This window comes from Cervus elaphus, chromosome 32, assembly GCF_910594005.1.
Source record: "Cervus elaphus chromosome 32, mCerEla1.1, whole genome shotgun sequence".
In the NCBI taxonomy this organism is placed as follows: domain Eukaryota; kingdom Metazoa; phylum Chordata; class Mammalia; order Artiodactyla; family Cervidae; genus Cervus; species Cervus elaphus.
The window spans coordinates 44,346,540-44,364,287 of NC_057846.1; the positions used below are offsets into that span (position 1 = coordinate 44,346,540).

Here is a 17,748-nt window from a genome sequence, read left to right on the forward strand (position 1 = left end):
GCGGCCGGACGCGGGCCACCGAGCCCCGGGGGCCGCGGGGAGGGGCCGGCGCCGCGGGGTCGGGGAGGGGAGCCGGGCCGCACTCACGCGCCCGCGGGCGGTCCCGGGGCGGTCGCCGCGTCTCCCCGGGTCGCGCCCTGGCAGGGGAGCGGGGCGGGGCGGGGTGGGTGAGGGGGAAAGACCTGGCTCCTCGTTCCCTCCGGAAGCCGCCGGGCAGGCAGGAAGTGACGAAGCAGACGCCGTCCGGTACGCGCGGGAACCGGGTCCGCGCGTCCGGCCGCCGGCGCGGCGCACAGAGCCCCCGCGGAGCAGCCCGGCCGCGCGCCGCCGGCGGAGCGAGCCGCGTGAGTGGCCCCGCGCCCCGCGCCCCGCGCGGCCCCGCCCCGCCGCGCGCCCCGCCCCGCCCCGCCCCGCCGCGCCGCCCCCAGGCCCGCTGCCCGCGCCCCGGCCGGAGCGAGCCGCCGGCTCCGCGCCCCAGAGACGCGGGTGGGGAGGCCGGGGCTGGCGGGGTGGGGCCGCGCGCTGCCCGCCCCGGGACGGGGCTTCACCGCCCGCCCGCTGCCCGCCCCGGGACGGGGCTTCACCGCCCGCCCGCCCACTCTTGCTTTCCGGGAAGAGCGCGCCTCACGCGTCTGGGTTGGGTCGGGAGCGCGCAAGTGCGTGACTCGCCCGCCTGGGGGTGGCTCCGGGCGAGTTGTGTAACCCTCACCCTCACCGCCGCCGTCACCCCCGGGGCTCCTGCCAAGTGGGAGCTCGAGTGCGCCCAGCACGCGGATGGTGAGGAGTCACCGAGTCTGTGGGCTGCCCGGCACGGGCGCCCTCAGATGCCCATGCGATGCTTCAGCGGCTCGCCGGTCGGAGGCCTGTGACTTTGTCCCTTTCCGCTCCCGGAGCCCCAAACCTTGAGCGCTTCGGAGGATGGAGAGAAAAAATCCAGTCAATGGTGGCGGTGGATTGTGTTGTGTGAGGAACTCGTGAAACTGTTGAAGTGATTCTCATCTGGATTCGTTTCAAAATAACAAAGCCCTTAAGTGAGAGGCGAAATTGGTAACATTTAAGACGTGATGACAAGGGATCTTCAAAATTGAAGATCCCCTGGAGGAGGGCATGGCAACCCACTCCAGTCTTCTTGTCTGGAGAAATCCACGGACAGAGGAGCCTGGTGGGCTACAGTCCATGGGGTCGCAAGGGGCAGACACGACTTAGCGACCAAACCACCACCACCAGAGGTGGTATCAGGAAGCCCAAACAGGAAAAAAAAAAAAAAAAAAAATATATATATATATATATATGTATGTATACATATATATATTTAGTTTATGATAGTCACTTGATCCCAAGAAGAGTTTTAGTTCTCTACGTAAAAGTTTGTCAAACTGAGATCTGTCCCTACTTCTTGTTTTGCCAACTTTATCTCTGGATACTTATGTTGGGCACTTATGTTCTGGTTACTTATTTCAGCGACTCCTTGCTGAAATAGTTCAAGCATTAATTTACAGGAAGAATATGTGGGAAAGTTTCTGTTTTCTCAGAAAAGCCCTGCATGACAATCCAAGCGCACGGGTGAGCTTGCTGAAATATCCATTAACTTGCCAGGAAGGAACCATTGTAATACCCCCGGGCATTTTATCCTCAAGAGGGAGGTTGTGTGTATACACTTGGTTAACCTGTGGTGAGCTGGGAGGGGGCTGGTCATAGTTCAGGCCACATGGGGGCCATCGTCTGTCCGGTGACTTTGGACAGGCTTACAGAATCATGTCATTCATTGGTTGTGAGGGAGGAATGGGCAGGACAGGCCTACCCCTGGTGCAAATCTTTCACAACTACACTACTAAAAATAACTCGTGCGTGTCCCCAGAACAGTAGTGTTACTGCATACTGTCATTGCATACCAATCAAGTTGTATAACTCTTGGTAAAATTTCACCATTTGTGGTCAGCAGTATTTTAGAATCCTTCTCCAAATATAAGGAGAGACTGGCATATTTGTAGCAGGAGGAAGACAGCTCTGTAGGAACTCACCATTTATTGAGGGGTGCAAGAACAGAATTTTGTGAAATGCTGAAGCAAGAAATTAACCTGGCTCAGAACAGTCAGGTGTTAGAACACAGGTAGGAGACCCTTTCACAGTTGTGTCAGATAAAGGGCACCTACAAAATGTCTCAGTAGCCATAGATATCTATGTTCCTCGTTCCTTCTCTCATTTCTTATTAACTCCCAATCCTGAAACCTACCCCACTCAGGGACGGCATGGTAATGCCAAGCCTTCCACAGCATCTCAAATCAGACATCTAAAGTCATCTCTCTCTTTTTAAAATAATTTTATTTATTTTTGGCTGTCCTGGGTCTTCATTGTTGTGCAGTCTCTTTAGCTGTGGTGATCAGGGGCGGGGGGCCAGGGCACTCTAGTTGCAGTGCACCGGCCTCTCACTGGGGGGGGGGGGGGGCTTCTCTGGAGCGCAAGGGCCTCAGTAACTGCAGCAAATGGGCTCAGCAGTTGTGGTTACTGGGCTCTAAAGCACCGGCTCAAGGGTTTAGTTTCTCCGAGGTATGTGGGATCCTCCTGGACCAGGAATCAAACCCACGTCTCCTGCTTTGGCCGGCAGATTCTTTACCATTGCCACCAGGGAAGCCCTAAAGTCGTCTCTTAACAGCTGAAACAGTCATTGTTATTTTACATTTTGGCACCAACGAAAATCTAGAAAAAAATTCTAGATTCCTTACCCATAAAGACAGTTGTAGTCTCTGATCTTCCAAAAGTTTCCCCTTTTAAGGTAGGTTGATTACTTAACCATGAATGATGTTACATTCAGAGAAACTCTGGAGTTCAGTTTTAAGGCATAAGAATCGAAACTGAATAACGTCAAATCCCTCTGCACCTCCCACTCTCTTTTAAAAAAAAAAATCCATCGCCAGTCTTTAGTAGCTAGCAACTGTGTATGTTTAATGATTTAGTGGTCTTTAGATCTTGCAGCTGTTAAATTTTATCATTTTAATTGTTTTTATTCATCGCTGACTAATTTTCCTAAGACCAATCTTTATTTTCATCAGACACACATAGATGTTTCAGAGACTTTACTCTTGCCCTCAGTGTCTAGAATTTAAGTTAAATGGCCATTCAGTGATACTCACTTTATTATAAATGAATCCAGTCTGTCCCCAAACCTCTGCTAGAGATTGCAGGTGTAAGAAAGGGGCCAATAAGCCACCTGACCTGGGAGCAGACCCTGGGGAAATTTCGTTTTAGGCAGAGACAAACTAAGAAAACAGACTGCCCTTAATGTGCACTTATTAACTGAGATAAATCTACATTAAAAAACATTTTGGAGGCTCATAGGACAGATATTTCAGTGGAGGAATTTATGCAATGCTTTCACTATTTTAGGATGTCTAGAAAAAATTGTAAAATGATTTCTTAGACATTCCACATACCCATTTTCTTGGTATTAGAAAATGACTATCATTAGAAACTACAGTAAGTTATCACCTGTCATTTGTTCAGTTATTCTCCTGATAGAGTGTCTAAAACAACACTTCTGAATTTCTTCCACATATTAAATCATTTATACTGACTTAGTTGAGATTTAACACAAGGGAAGAACTTTCTCTTTAAGGAACAATTCAGTGAACTTCCCAACGGCAAGTGAGAAACTAGAACTCTTGCCCTCGCTACTTGATACACTTGCTGTTATCACTCTTATTTTCTGTGGGAATGTCCAAAGAATGCACTTCCTTGAATAGAAGTCACAGCTGTGTAAATAGCAAAAAGTGACTTTTTATAGCTTCTTTCAACCACACTTGGCCAGGAGGCCCAGGCTGCACAGATAAAGCTGCAGACACGTTTGTTTTCCAGGTGCATCAGGGGCCTGCAGAAGAGCGTGCTCCCGGCCAGCGCATCTCCTCAAAGCCAATGTCAGCAGTCCGACACTGTGCTGTTCTCTTAGCATCCAGGCCAGTTGTGTGGGCCTGTGTCTTAGTATTCAGGTGCATCTGCCTGGGCAACAGTTACGGGTTGGAAAATGTGCAGTGATATTTCAACCCGTATCCTTTTAGAAATATTTTTTTTTAATCTCCAAGTTTGAACTTTTATGTAGGAGCTGTGATGTTTCAAAGTCAGAAATAAGGGGAAATGCGTTCCGTGCCTTAGTGATCTAGATCAGGGTTGGTCAACTTTTTCTTGCCTTTTTTTAACTTAATTTTTTATTTTATTAATTAATATCCTGGGGTATGAGTGGTGGTTTACAATATTGTGTCAGTGTCAAATATACAGCGCAAGTGACTCAATCATACCTGTACATGTAGCCATTGTTTTTCAGATTGTTTTCCAGTATAGTTTATTACAGTGTTGATTAGCGTTCCCAGTGCTACACAGTAGATCTTTGTTGATTATTTACTATGTAGTGGTGCACATGTCTCAATCCCAAACTCCTAATTTATCCCTCCCCACCCCCCTTCCCCTTCCCCCTTTGATAACTATAAATTTGTTTTCTAAGTCTGTGAGTCTGTTTTCTGTTTTGTAAGATTGTAAATATTTGAGGCTCTGAGGGCTGTGAGGTGAAAACGCAAGATACTGGTAGTACTCTCAACCATTTAGAATGTCTCCGTTGGAAATGTAACACCATTTTTGGCTCCTGGGCCACACAGAGGCAAGCAGGCCCAGGCCCTCTGTTTGCCCGCCTTTGTCCCGCCTTCACCATCACCCGCCCTCTTTACTGTCTTCCAGGCCCATGCCTGGGGGCTACGGAGTGATGGGGGACGATGGGGCCATGGACTACAGCGTCCACGAGGCCTGGAATGAAGCTACCAACGTGTACCTGGTGGTGATCCTTGTCAGCTTCGGGCTCTTCATGTATGCCAAGAGGTAACGGCTTGAGGTTCTCTGGGTTGATGATAAGATCCTGAGCATTTACAAGTTTTGCAGGTTGGTTTGATCTAAATTCAATGCACAGAAACGATTTCACCAGCATTTTGGTTCCTACTATGAAAGCTCTCTCTCCTCGGCCCTGCCCTCAAGTACCAGACCCCAGGTCTTGGCTCGGAAAACCCAGCTGCTCCAAAAGACGGGCTGTGAGTGCAGCTCTGGGCTCCCAGGCCAGCTGCTCTGTACTCCCATTCTATCACTTCTGATATAGCTCAGAGTTATCACTCAGCCAGTTCACTGTCGCCCTCAGACGAGCACATATTTTTGGCCCATGTCCCTGAAACACTCACTCCTACATGTTCAGCTCTTCTGTCGCACGTTTCAAGCCTTCCCTTCTGTTCCTTACACATGACTGTGTCCCAGAACTTAGTGAATGATGTTGTATGGTCTGATTTCTTGTCTGTCCATCCTGCAAACACTCAGTCCCCCGAAAACAGGGACTTTTATTTAACCTTTGTGTCCCTGAAGTGGCGCATTAGTGTAAATCCTCCACAAATACTTCCTGCTGTCATTCCAGACACTGTCGCACAGTTTAACTGTCCTTTTCCACACTCCCTGGCTCCTTTAAGTACAGTGGACAAAACGGGAGGGAGGTGTTGCTTTGAAGAGGAAGAACAGCAGTAGTTGGATTGAGTTGCTTCTGCTCATAGCCACATGCTTTGTGACGTCATGTACCAAGGTCAGAGGCATCAGACAGTTCAGGGTAGTTAGTCATCCAGGAGTAACTGCTGCCTGGCCTGGGAAATAGTTCAGATTCACACTGCCCGTGGGACACGCAGGCTCGCCCTTCACAGCCCGGTGAACCCTGAGCCGCTGGCCTCCTGGACTCCAGGCTGGGGGCGGGGAGAGACAGGCCCCCAGGGGTCACCCCAGGGCTGCTGGCAGGTGACAGCGGTCCCCTAAAAAGAGCTGCCACCTCCTCCCCACCCCACCGTTTTAAAAGCACAGACAGGCTGCTGTTCACTTTAACTAGATGACCCCACTAAGGCCGTGCTACTCTATTTAAGAGTATTTATTCATTGTTTCCCAGAATTCAGGTCTGCTCACCTTCTGTTTACTCACTACCCCCAGTAAATGAGCTTTATTTGTGTGACATGACGGAGGAAAAAAATCATACTTTTTTTTGTCTGTGCATTCTTGTAAACAATAGGGCATTTTTTGTGGAGGTGAGGGGAGACATGTTGTATGAAGTCGGTGTATTTAGTCACTACTTTTCCTTTCTTGTAACTCTGTGACTATACATGTACAACTTCTTACTTTAGTGAAAGAGAGAATACTTGAGCCAAGGGACAAAACCGAAGATGGACTCATGGCCACCTATGTCCTTTTAATGCAGCTTTTGGTTACTGCGATCGTGAGAGTGTTACAGTCCTATAGCTGTGAATACAAATCTCTCTTCCATGTTGTTTTTGTGTTTTAGAAATAAAAGGAAAATTATGAGGATATTCAGCTTGCCACCTCCAGCAGAAACTCTGTCGGAGCCCAACTTTTATGACACAATAAGCAAAATTCGTTTAAGACAGCAACTAGAAATGTACTCCATTTGTAAGTATACCCTGTGCCTAATCACATACATGTTGTTCAGTCGCTCAGTCATGTCTGACTCTCTGCAACCCCATGGAGTGTAGCCCACCAGGCTCCTCTGTCCATGAGGTTTCCTGGACAAGAATACTGCAGTGGGTTGCCATTTCTTCTCCAAGGGAGTCTTTCCAACCTAGGGATCGAACCTTCGTCTCCTGCTTGGCAGGCAGATTGTTTTTCACTGCACCACCTAGGAAGCCTTATTACATACATAAGCATGTTTAATACATACATTTTTTATTTGAGTCTAGTTTTCAAAGGTTATCAGAAATAAATGATAGTGGCACAAGGAACTATATTCAATATCCTGTAACAAACCTTAGTGGGAAAGAATATGTATATATATATGTATATGTGAATCACTTCGCTGTACTCCAGGAACTAGCACAACATTTTAAATCAACCATACTTCAGTGAAAAAAAAATTTTTTTTTTAAATAGCTGATAATAGAAGCATAGTACCCAGTTTGCATGAAGTGAGTGATTCAGGACCCTTCTCCCACGTGGAGCCCTCCCCCTGAAAGGAGCCCTAGCAAGCTGTTCATGTGATCACATTTTTGAAACTTCAGCAAAAGTTAGATGTTTTGCTAGCCGATGAGACTGCTGTCTGGTCCTCCTCTGACTTGCCTTGTGTGCAGCGGCGTGGAGGTGGCCACGAGCACTTTGAGGATCCAGCTAAGGGGAGGTTTTGAGTTGAAGCTGCTTTTAGTTTGGGTTTGAATTTTGTGTTCACAGAGTTTGCAGTCACTTCAGTTTCAATTAAATGACGGCGTGCCGCAGCCACATTATGGGTGTATAGGAGCAGCTTCCAGGCCGGAGGTTATTAACGTGTCCTGTGACACCGAACACTGGGTGTGTAGGTGGTGGAGAAGAAGCAAAGTTTAAAGGGCACAGAGCCAGGGTGAATTGTACATCCAAGCCACAACCTCTGATGCCACCATTGAAAAAACGAGGTGTGGCTTCCATGGTGTGTCACTAAATGAGGAAGGGCAGGATGCAGTTGTATATGTGCTGGGGTGCCACTCCTTTAACACTGAATGACCGCAACATGTATGTGCAGTAAAAATGTTCTATATCATTTTTCTTATCGACGTGTAGTTGAGTTACGATGTTGTGTTATACCTGTGTTTACACGTATATAGCCCAGTGATTCAGCTATACGTTTATATATATATATATATATATGTGTGTGTGTGTGTGTATATATATATTCTTTTTCAGACTTTTTCCCCTATAGAGCACCACAAAATATTGAGTATAGTTCCTTGCTATTTAGTAAGTCCTTGTTGGTCATCTTTTATGTTTAGTCATGTGCATATGTTAATCTTAACCTCCCAATTCATCCCTCCACCAGTCCTTTATGTCTGTGGGTCTATTTCTGTTTTGTAAAAAAAGTTCATTTATATCTTTTTTGTTTTTTTAAGATGTCACATATAAGCAATATCGATGATATTTCTTTCTGTGACTTCACTTACAGGGACGTTTAGATTGCTTCTGTTGTCTTGGCTATTATAAATAGTGAACTTGGCCTGGCTGTTATTAATCATGCACCTATGAACATAAGGGTACATGTACCTTTTCATCTCTCTGGTTTTCTCTGGATATATGTCCAGGAGTGGGGTTGCGGGATTGGATATCTTTAGTTTTTTGAGGAGCGTCCATCCTGTTCTCCACAAAGGTTGTACCAGTTTACATCCCCACCAAGAGTGTAGGAGGGTTCTGTTTTCTCCACATTATTACTTACAGGCTTTGATGCTGGCCATTCTGATCAGTGTGAGGTGGTACCTCCTTGTAGTTTGGATTTGCCTTTCTTTAATAATTAGTGACATTGAGCATCCTTTCATGTGCTTGTTGGCCACATGTTATGTCTTCTCTGGAGAAATGTCTGTTTAAGTCTTCTGCCCATTTTTTGATAGGATTGTTTGTAAAAATGCTCTGTATAATTATGCAAGCCTGGAGGAAAGTTTGGAAAGATACATGTGAGATTATTAGCATTCGTTACCTTGATGGGGATGCTGTGGAACTCAAGGAGAAAAGACAGTATTTTTAAAAGAAAGATGTCTGCAGTAAAATCTTAAATGTGAATGTGTGCGTGCTCATGGGCATAAAAAGAAGCAAGAAAGAATGATCAGCAAGATATTACTATTATATCTCTCAGGAGACTGGAATTTCAGGTGAAAAGTAGGAAAATACACACACACACATATATATATGTAATTTTTATAACACAAGTAGAACTTCCAAAAATTCTTCAGCATAAATTTCACACTGAGAACTGTAGACAGCAGTTCCTCTGTGGAAAGGGGCTGCAGGGCTGATCAGGTGGGAGGAAGATACACTTTCAGTGTTTCCTCTTGGGGTCCCTTTTGCATCTTGTATCATATTTGTGTGTTACTAGTTCAGAATAAGAAGTAAAACTGAATTTCACAGAGCAGCGTTATTCATAGCAGCCAGAAGATGGAAACACCCCAAGTGTCCTTGACTCCTGGGTGGGTCCACGGCCTGTGGTCTGTACATGCACAGGGTGTCATCCAGCCTTTAAAGGGAAGGGAATTCTGACGGGTGCTACAGCAGGCATGAACCTCGAAGACATGATGCTTCATAATTACTCTTATCAGGAAGCGAAGGAAGCCAGTCACAAAATAAATCGTGTGCGATTTCACTTCTGTGAAGCAAATCCCCAGAGACGGAGCGTGGAGTCCTCACCAGGAGCTGGAGGAGCAGGGAGCGGGGAATTCCTCTGTGCGGAGGGGAGGCAGCGCAGCAGGGTGAAAGGAGCTTCTGCCCCTGAGCCACCGCAAAAGGGTGCAAATGGCAAATTGTAACGTTTTTGTATTTTACCTCAAAAATAAAAAATCCCCAAGAAAACCTAAGTATTAAAAACAAAAACACAGAGAGCGAGAAGCCCTGTATGGAAAATTAAAGCATTAGGCTTTCCTTGATGCCTACTCAAAACAGAGGTTAGTGGGAGTGCCTTGGTGGCCTAGCAGTTAGGATTCAGTGCTTTCACTACGGAAGCCAGAGTTCGGTCCCTGGTGGGGGAATCTAAGATCCTGCAATGCCGCGCAGCGCAGCCAAAATACAAAAACAAACAAGAAACCCCCAGAAGTTAGCTTGCATCCCCCCCCCCAAAATATTTACTAGCATAGCATATACAATTTTAAACCCAGTGTACCGTTCTTTTTCTTCTATAATGAGAATGGCATAAAAATGAAATTTGTCCAAATGCCTGTATTTGTAAGGTGTGTTAGTTTTCTGCTGCTGCTCTATTACCACAAATTCAGTGGCTGACACAGCACAAATCTTACAATTATAGGTTAAAAGTCCCACAGCAGTTTCACTAGGCTAAAATCATGGTGTCAGCAGAGTTCTGTTTCTTTCTGGAGGCTGTGAATGAGTGTGTTTCTTTGCCTTTTCTAGCTTCTAGAAGCTACCGCATTGCTTGGTTTGTGGCCTCATTCACCCGTCTTCAAAGCCAGTGGCATCGCGTCTTTCTGATCATTCTTGCATTTTTATAAGCTCCCTCTGTCTCTGAACTCAGCCAGTAGAGGTTCTCTGATTTTCAGGGCCCCTGGGATCAGGTTGGGCCAAATAATCCAGGTGATTATGTAATCCCCCCATCTCGACGTCCTTCATCAAATCTTTAAAGTCCCTTCTGCCCTAGAAGGTAACATATTCACTGATTATGGAGATTAGGATGTGGACATCTTTGGAAGCTGTTGTTCTTATAAATAGTGAGTGTTTGCACATTTAATGAGTCCCCTCACATCGCATCGTTCTTAGTGTTGATGACATATCTAATCCTGATTTAGTCTCTAGGTTCAAGAAAGAAGCAAACAAAATTCTCTTCCTTAAAGAGTGAAAGTGAAAGCTGCTCAGTCGTGTCTGACTCTTTGTGATCACATGGACTATACAGTCCGTGGAATTCTCCAGGCCAGAATACTGGAGTGGGTAGCTATTCCCTTCCCCAGGGGATCTTCCCAACCCAGGGATTGAACCCAGATCTTCTGCATTGCAGGCAGATTCTTTACCAACTGAGCCACCAGGGAAGCCCAAGAATACTGGAGTGGGTAGCCTATCCCTTCTCCAGGGGATCTTCCCAACCCAGGAATCGAACCAGGGTCTCCTGCATTGCGGGCAGATTCCTTAAAAAAGGACCCCCCCGCCAAATTGTATAAGCTTTAGGCCACAAAAGTCTGGATCCACCCTGAGTATATAAACAAATAGTATTTCTTCCTTGGCTGGTAAAAACTTAATGAAGAGACTAAAAAGCTTCAAAAGCTAAACCATTCACAGGACTTTGGCTAAGTTAAGAAGGTTAAGATCTTCAATAATTATCTCTCAGAAAAACAAAAACAGTACAGAATTGCAAGTCTGTTTTTTCTTCTTGTTTATATTAATGACAATGTTCAGTAAATGTCTTAGGCTTGTCATTTAATATATAGTCAAATTCTTTATGATGTGGGCAAAAGCATTATTTCATTTATCTTGAGGTGGAGATGGAGGATAAGAAAGAAGGACACTACAAAATGTTACTTTGAGTTTAGTAGCTTAATTAGTGTTTACCCTATATTTTGGGCTTCCCAGATGGTGCTAGTGGTAAAGAACCAGCCTGCCAATGCAGGAGACGTGGGAGACGCAGGTTTCACCCCTGGATCAGGAAGATCCCCTGGAGGAGGGCATGGCAACCCACTCTAGTATTCTTGCCTGGAGAATCCCATGGACAGGGGAGCCTGGGGGGCTACAGTCCTGGGGGGTCACAAAGAGTCAGACATGACTGAAATGGCTGAGCATGCACACACTCTGTATTTTAATGTTCTGAATAAGCCAATGTACAAAACAACAATAATAATAAACATTTGAAAATGGATATCAGCACTGATGAGAAATTAGAGGATCACAAAGTATCATAAATTTCCTCTAGTGAAAAAAAATTGTTTAATTCTAAGCTGGTTCTTTACTGAGAATCATGACTTGGCTGTAATTTAATGATGTGAGCTCATAATGATTTTGCGACTTTATTAATTGTATCTCCTTTTTTCTTGTTTTTTGTTTTGTTTGTTTCCTAATAGCCAGGAAGTATGACTATCAGCAGCCGCAGAGCCAAGCTGACAGCGTGCAGCTCTCGCTGGAATGAAATCTCAGAAAATCAGCGGCATAAATGCTTGTTGTCCAAGAGTGCAGTCTTCTCCCGCTACTGAATCATGGCCAGCATTTTCGGGTGTTTTTTTTTTTAACTTCTGTCTCCATAAAATCATTTTGTTTGTGACTTTCCCCCCAATTTTCTGGTGTGTTTGGTTTCGCTTTTTAAAATTTCATCTCCAAATCATTTGTTCCACAAATTGAGAATGCCTTCAAGGGCCTGAACACAGAGAGTCAGGGAAGGTAGACGGTCACCAGAGATGGCGATCTTACCTTGTGAAGACCTGCAAGTCCTTCAGGATGCAATCAGGAGCAAAAGCACAAAGTCTGGAGGCCACTTTTGAACTTTTTCGCAAAATTAAAAAATAAAAATCAAATCATTGAAAGAACTTCCTCTTCAATTGTGCCATGGGATAAATGTCATAATGGATAAGGGACTAACTAACGTGTATTCTTGTGGCTGTTGTTACCTGAGATTGAATTAGCCATCTTTGCTTCTTCGGGAGTCACACAGGAAGCTGTCTTTTCTGCACCGTGAAATCCTGACGCACACCCCCCTGCTAGCTGTGGAAATTTCCTGGGGCTGAAGTTCATTCCCCTTCATGGTGTTCCCACAAGTTCCTTCCCCCAGAAGAGTCTTTTTCCAGCCATGCCAGGGCCGTGCTGCTGAAGACATGGGCACCTCTAACTGGTGCTAGCTACTTGCTTTGGGATCTTATGACTATAAATGTTTAACTGTCTAGCTTCTTGGGCTTTTTTTTTTTTTTTTTAACCGTAATAAGCTTCCCTATAGACTTCATATCTTGTACCATTTTTGTGTGGAAAACTTCATGCTGAAAACACTGAAATGTTTTTGCCCAGGTTTTCATATTTATTTAAATAAAAACTGATTGGAGACAATAGCAGGTACATTTAACTGTCCATGTAACTGTTCAAGAATTTGTTTTCAGGACTTCCGGGGTGGTCCAGTGGCTTAGATTCCATGTGGCCAATGCAGGGAGCCCGGGATTCAATCCCCCGTCAGGCAACTGGATCCCACATGCCACAGCTAAAGATCTCAAATGCTGCAACTGAGACCCAGAGCAGCCAAATAAATATTAAAAAAGAGAAAGAATTTGTTTTTGAATCAAAATGCAATTTTAAAAGAGTTAATATTTTAAATGTTATTGCCTTTTCCTTTACAATTATGAAGTAAAGAATATAAATTTTATTTTGTTGGGGTTTTTTTTAAGTTTTTTTTTTTTTAAGTTATTGCATTATTTTGTTTTGTTTTGTTTTTTTTTTAAGGTGAACCATTTTAAAAGTCTTTATTGGATTTGTTATAATACTGTTTCTGTTTTTTCTGTTTTGGTTTTTTGGCCAGGAGACATGTGAGCTCTTAGCTCCCTAAACAGGGTTCAAACCTGCACCCCTTGGATTGGAAGACAAAATCTTAACTACTGCACCACCAGGGAAGTCCCAAGAATATAAATTTTAAATGAAAAAGTTTAGGCCAAATGAAATCATTTCAGGGAAATTGCACTTGCTTTAAAATGTATGTCATTCAAAAATGTATATATTTTACAAGGTGGATTGTTGACCAAATGGAATAATTCTTTCTTAACCCACAGATGACTTTGAATTCCCCACCTGTACCCAGAATGAATACATTGACTGAAGGATTGTAAACAGTGGTAATTATGGCCTGGGGTGAGCAGAGCAGGACGAGAACAGTCTCTTAAACTTTGCTCTTACGTAATCAGGAGTGGGAGTGGTTCACATGCTGTCACTGATGTGAGGCACAAACCTGGATCAATTATGAAAACTGGCTATCTCAGCTGATTTGAATAAACTGTGTACCTAAATAAATATAAATCACAACAAAATTGATGGTGATGGTTTTTTATTTGTATCCACTAGCCATGAAATCAAAAGACGTTTGCTTCTTGGAGGAAAAGCTATGATCAATCTAGACAGCATATTAAAAAGCAGAGAGATTACTTTGCTGACAAAGGTACATCTATTCAAGGCTATGGTTTTTCCAGTGGTCATGTATGGGTGTCAGAGTTGAACCATAAAGAAAGCTGAGCACCGAAGAACTGGTGCTTTTGAACTGTGGTGTTGGAGAGGACTCCTGAGAGTCCCTTGCACTGCAAGGAGATCAAACTAGTCCATCCTAAAGGAGATCGGTCCTGAATATTCATTAGAAGGACTGATGCTCAAGCTGAAGCTCCAATACTCTGGCCACCTGATGTGAAGAACCGACTCATTAGAAAAAACCCTGATGGTGGGAAAGACCGAGAGCAGACGGGGACGACAGAGGATGAGATGGTGATGGCATCACCAACTCGATGGACATGAGTTTGAGGAAGCTGCAGGAGTTGGTGATAGACAGAGAAGCCTGGCGTGCTGCGGTCCATGGGGTCGCAAAGGACACGACTGAGCGACTGAGCTGTGCTGTAGACAGATCAGGTGGCTTTTTATCTGCACCCACTAGACGGTGAACACTGGGCTCTGGCGAGTGAGAGAGCAAGATTCCTCCTCGTTTTTCTCTAAAGCCTGATGATGGGAGTCACACCCCCTACCAGCAGGGTCCACAGCGAGGCTGCTTTGAAGTTTCTTCTCTGCTTCCACAGCTGAGTGGGGGAAAGGGGGAAGCCCTGCGGGCACACTTCAAAGCCACACCAGCTGACTGTCCTGCTTCTGCACCCCCTCGCCCCCGGGAATCCATCAAGGGTCCACGACGGAGCTGTTTTCTTTGGAAGAAAAGTGACATGACTAATAAACAGGTCACTAACACTTCACTGCGTGAAAGATGCGAGGTTAGCGCGATGGGGCAGCTCCCCTGGCTGCACAGCTGGGCCAGCCTGCTGCTCCACGGGCACAAATGTTTGCTCTCAGCCTTACACCGTTTCCGGTAGAGTTCTTGAGGATTCACCAGAAAGGAAGATGCAGAGTTTATGGTAAGATGGCTGTAATGTTGGAAATATATTTCAAGTATTCAGTAAAAGTAAGATAGAAAATAGTAATGAAAGTAACTTCAGCTATTAAAAGTAAGTGTATCTTAGTTAGACACTACTATATATAACGTACGTATGTATATATGTATTCCAATACTCTTGCCTGGAAAATCCCATGGATGGAGGAGCCTGGTGGGCTGCAGTCCATGGGGTCTCGAAGAGTCATACATGACTGAGCAACTTCACTTTCACTTTTCACTTTTATGCATTGGAGAAGGAAATGGCAACCCACTCCAGTGTTCTTGCCTGGAGAATCCCAGGGATGGGGTCGCACAGAGTCGGACATGACTGAAGTGACTTAGCAGTAGCAGTACCATATATAAAATAACATGATATCACTTATATGTGGAATCTAAAAAAAATTATACAAATGAACTTATGTACAAAACAAAAAAAAAAAGACAGATTTTGAAAGCAAACGGTAGCCAAAGGAGAAATGTCATGAGGAAGGATAAATTAAGAGTTTGGGATTGACATATGGATGCTGGAAAGCTGGAAATAAAAAGGACATTTGACTTATATCCAACCTTGTGCATAATAGCGAGACTCACAGAAGAGTGACTGGAGCTTAGTCTTAATGTTTCCCACACGATTTTCTAATAAAGTCAGAGCCAGACAAAACTACAAAGCAAGAAGCATCTCTCACCTGTCTTTTTGCCCCTCTTCAGCCTCTTTCCAGTCTGTATGGGTGACGTTAAGTCTTGATTAAGGATTTAAGAGTGAGGATGAGGAATTAACCCAAGAACTGAGGTGAGCCCTACATGGAAGCTTCCAGCAACAGGTTATCTTTCTCCTACCCTGGACCTCTCACCCTCAAATAAACAAGCAACCTTTAACACTGGAGTCTGCTGACTTTTATTTACATACAGTAAAAAGCTAAAGCTGTTTGTGCAGTAGCCACACCCAAGGGAGGAAGATGGTAAGTCAAAGCAGAAGCAAGTAACCGTCTGGGGTTACTGGGTGCTTCTCTGTCCCAACTGTGATACTGAAGGACCACTGTGCTATTCGTGTCTTTTATTTTTGATGTTTCTTATTCCAAAGCTGCTTTCTTCTCTTCCAAATCAAGAAGCAACAGAGGTCTCATTATTACGAAAGAGTGGCTCCATCCTGGGGATTTTCATGAAAGAAATATTTTGACAGATTTCAAACTAGCTGAAGAAAGCTGAGAATTTTTAACTGCAACTAATGTTGATGTTGTTAAACTCAACTGCAAATCCCTTTGACCTCAGAAATCTGGAAAAAAAAGTCCCACATGAAATATTTATGATATAACAAGTAAAGGTATTTTATTTATTTGGGGGGGAGGGATTATGTCTCTGAATAACATTTTATTTTGAGATTTAAAAAACCAGGCACGTGCTCGCTTCGGCAGCACATATACTGAAATTGGAACGATACAGAGAAGATTAGCATGGCCCCTGCGCAAGGATGACACGCAAATTCGTGAAGCGTTCCATATTTTTAAAAAAAAAAAAAAAAAAAACAAAGAAAAAACCAGGCACATTTAAGTTGACAACATGCCAATATGGGCTTCCCCGGTGGCTCAGGCGGTAAAGAATCCACCTGCAATTCGGGAGACCTGGGTTCGATCCCTGGGTTGGGAAGATCCCCTGGAGGAGAGCATGGCAACCTACTCCAGTATTCTTGCCTGGAGAATCCCCATGGACAGAGGAGCCTGGCGGGCTGCTGTCCGTGGGGTTGCAAAGAGTTGGACACGACTGAGCGACTAAGCACACAGCATGTGCTAATATAAATCTTATATCTGGAATGCTTTCTGATAAATAGTAACTAGTCCAGAGTAAATGCTTGGTAGATAGTTGCTGAAATAATTAACTGACATCAACTTATAAAATTGATGTTTATTTTTTGTATTTTTAAAATAATTCTGCTTCTGGTAATGGAGGACTAATTGTGTCAGACTCTCTTACAGATAATGAGTTCAGAACAAAACATGAAAACAATTTGAAAGAAGCCATAAACAGAGAAACAAGGAAGAAGATAACCCTTGAAAGAAGGGACTGCAGTGGTTGAGATTTGTGTCTATATGGGTTTTTTGCCTGAAGGTATTTCTTAGTCCTCAGTTGAGAATAACTAGAACTCAAGCAGAAAGCTACAGTGAAACTGATTTGACAAACAGGATAGAGTTCAGAACTTCTAAACTGAAAAGTGAGGAAGAATATCTCAGAAAAAAGTGAATCACAGAAAAAAAGTGAACCCCAAAAGGAGGAACCCCAAAATCTGCATATAAATTCTGCCAAGTCTTTGGATGATCCCCGAATCTACATGAGAGACCCCAAGGAACCTGGCAGAAATCAAACAGCTGAAAGAACTAAGGATGGCATTCAGCTGGTGCTTACCATTGGCCAGGTACAATTTGAATCTGGCCAAATTTAATTATGTGCTTGAACAACCCCAGCACTTCTCAGAGGAAATTAACAGAACCTAGAGTCTCTAATACCATGTCATCCAAAAATGCCCAACATATAATGAAGAAGAACAGGAATGAGAAGAGCAGGAAAATGTGATCCACAGTCAGGAGAAGAAATGGGACAATATGGTCCATAGTCAAGAGAAAAAATGGTCAAAACATACTGACTCCAAGATGACCTGGATGTTGAATTAGCAGACAAGAACTTCAAAGTAGTCATGACAAAGATGTTTGGATAAATAAATACTTTCAAGTAGATGATAATCAAAAGGCTTTAGCAGCAGCCGACCTGCCGACCAAGAAATACTAAAGAAAGTTCTTTGGGGGAAAAAAAAAAAGAGAAGTGCTGGCACCTGGAAACTCAAATCTAAGCAAATTCTAGGCATACTGAATAATCAGTTGGGGAAAGATATTGATAGAGCAAGTAGGGGCTTTTATCAAGAGGGAATGACGAGTATGTAGAACAGTTTGTACTGTTTTCATTTTTATATAAGCTTGGAATTACTTTGTTATAGAAAAACATTTGTAAATCAGCTTCTTGGTCAACCAGATTCTATTTTTTGTACCATATCAATCATCACTGAAGCTGACTCTCCAATAATTTGGCCACCTGATGCTAAGAACTGACTCACTGGAAAAGACTCTGTTGCTGGGAAAGATTGAAGGCAGCAGGAGAAG

The 17,748-nt window shown here is 44.1% G+C and overlaps 2 protein-coding genes and 1 non-coding gene across 4 annotated transcripts in view; 2 read left to right on the plus strand and 1 right to left on the minus strand.

Annotated features, from left to right (window-relative positions):
* Positions 1–316, minus strand: part of SLC20A2 (solute carrier family 20 member 2) — a 109,926-nt gene extending 109,610 nt beyond the window's left edge. Inside the window, exon 1 of the mRNA XM_043893961.1 lies at positions 183–316. The gene's annotated coding sequence lies outside the window, so the exon portion shown is untranslated. The remainder of the gene's footprint in view (positions 1–182) is intronic.
* On the plus strand, positions 208–13,508 carry SMIM19 (small integral membrane protein 19). Of its 2 annotated transcripts, none has more exons than XM_043893964.1 (4): positions 208–344; positions 4,723–4,860; positions 6,341–6,465; positions 11,574–13,508. In XM_043893964.1, exons 2-4 carry the CDS (start codon positions 4,727–4,729, stop codon positions 11,636–11,638), a joined length of 324 nt encoding a protein of 107 aa, XP_043749899.1. In that variant the 5' UTR covers positions 208–344; positions 4,723–4,726; the 3' UTR covers positions 11,639–13,508. The 2 variants fall into 2 exon arrangements, with proteins under 2 accessions (XP_043749899.1, XP_043749898.1); XM_043893963.1 differs by lacking the exon at positions 208–344 and adding an exon at positions 1,642–2,110.
* Positions 13,509–15,998: 2,490 nt separating this feature from the next.
* On the plus strand, positions 15,999–16,105 carry LOC122688140. Its single transcript, XR_006339358.1, has one exon. It is a non-coding gene; the product is annotated as a U6 spliceosomal RNA (small nuclear RNA).
* The last annotated feature ends 1,643 nt before the right edge of the window (positions 16,106–17,748 follow it).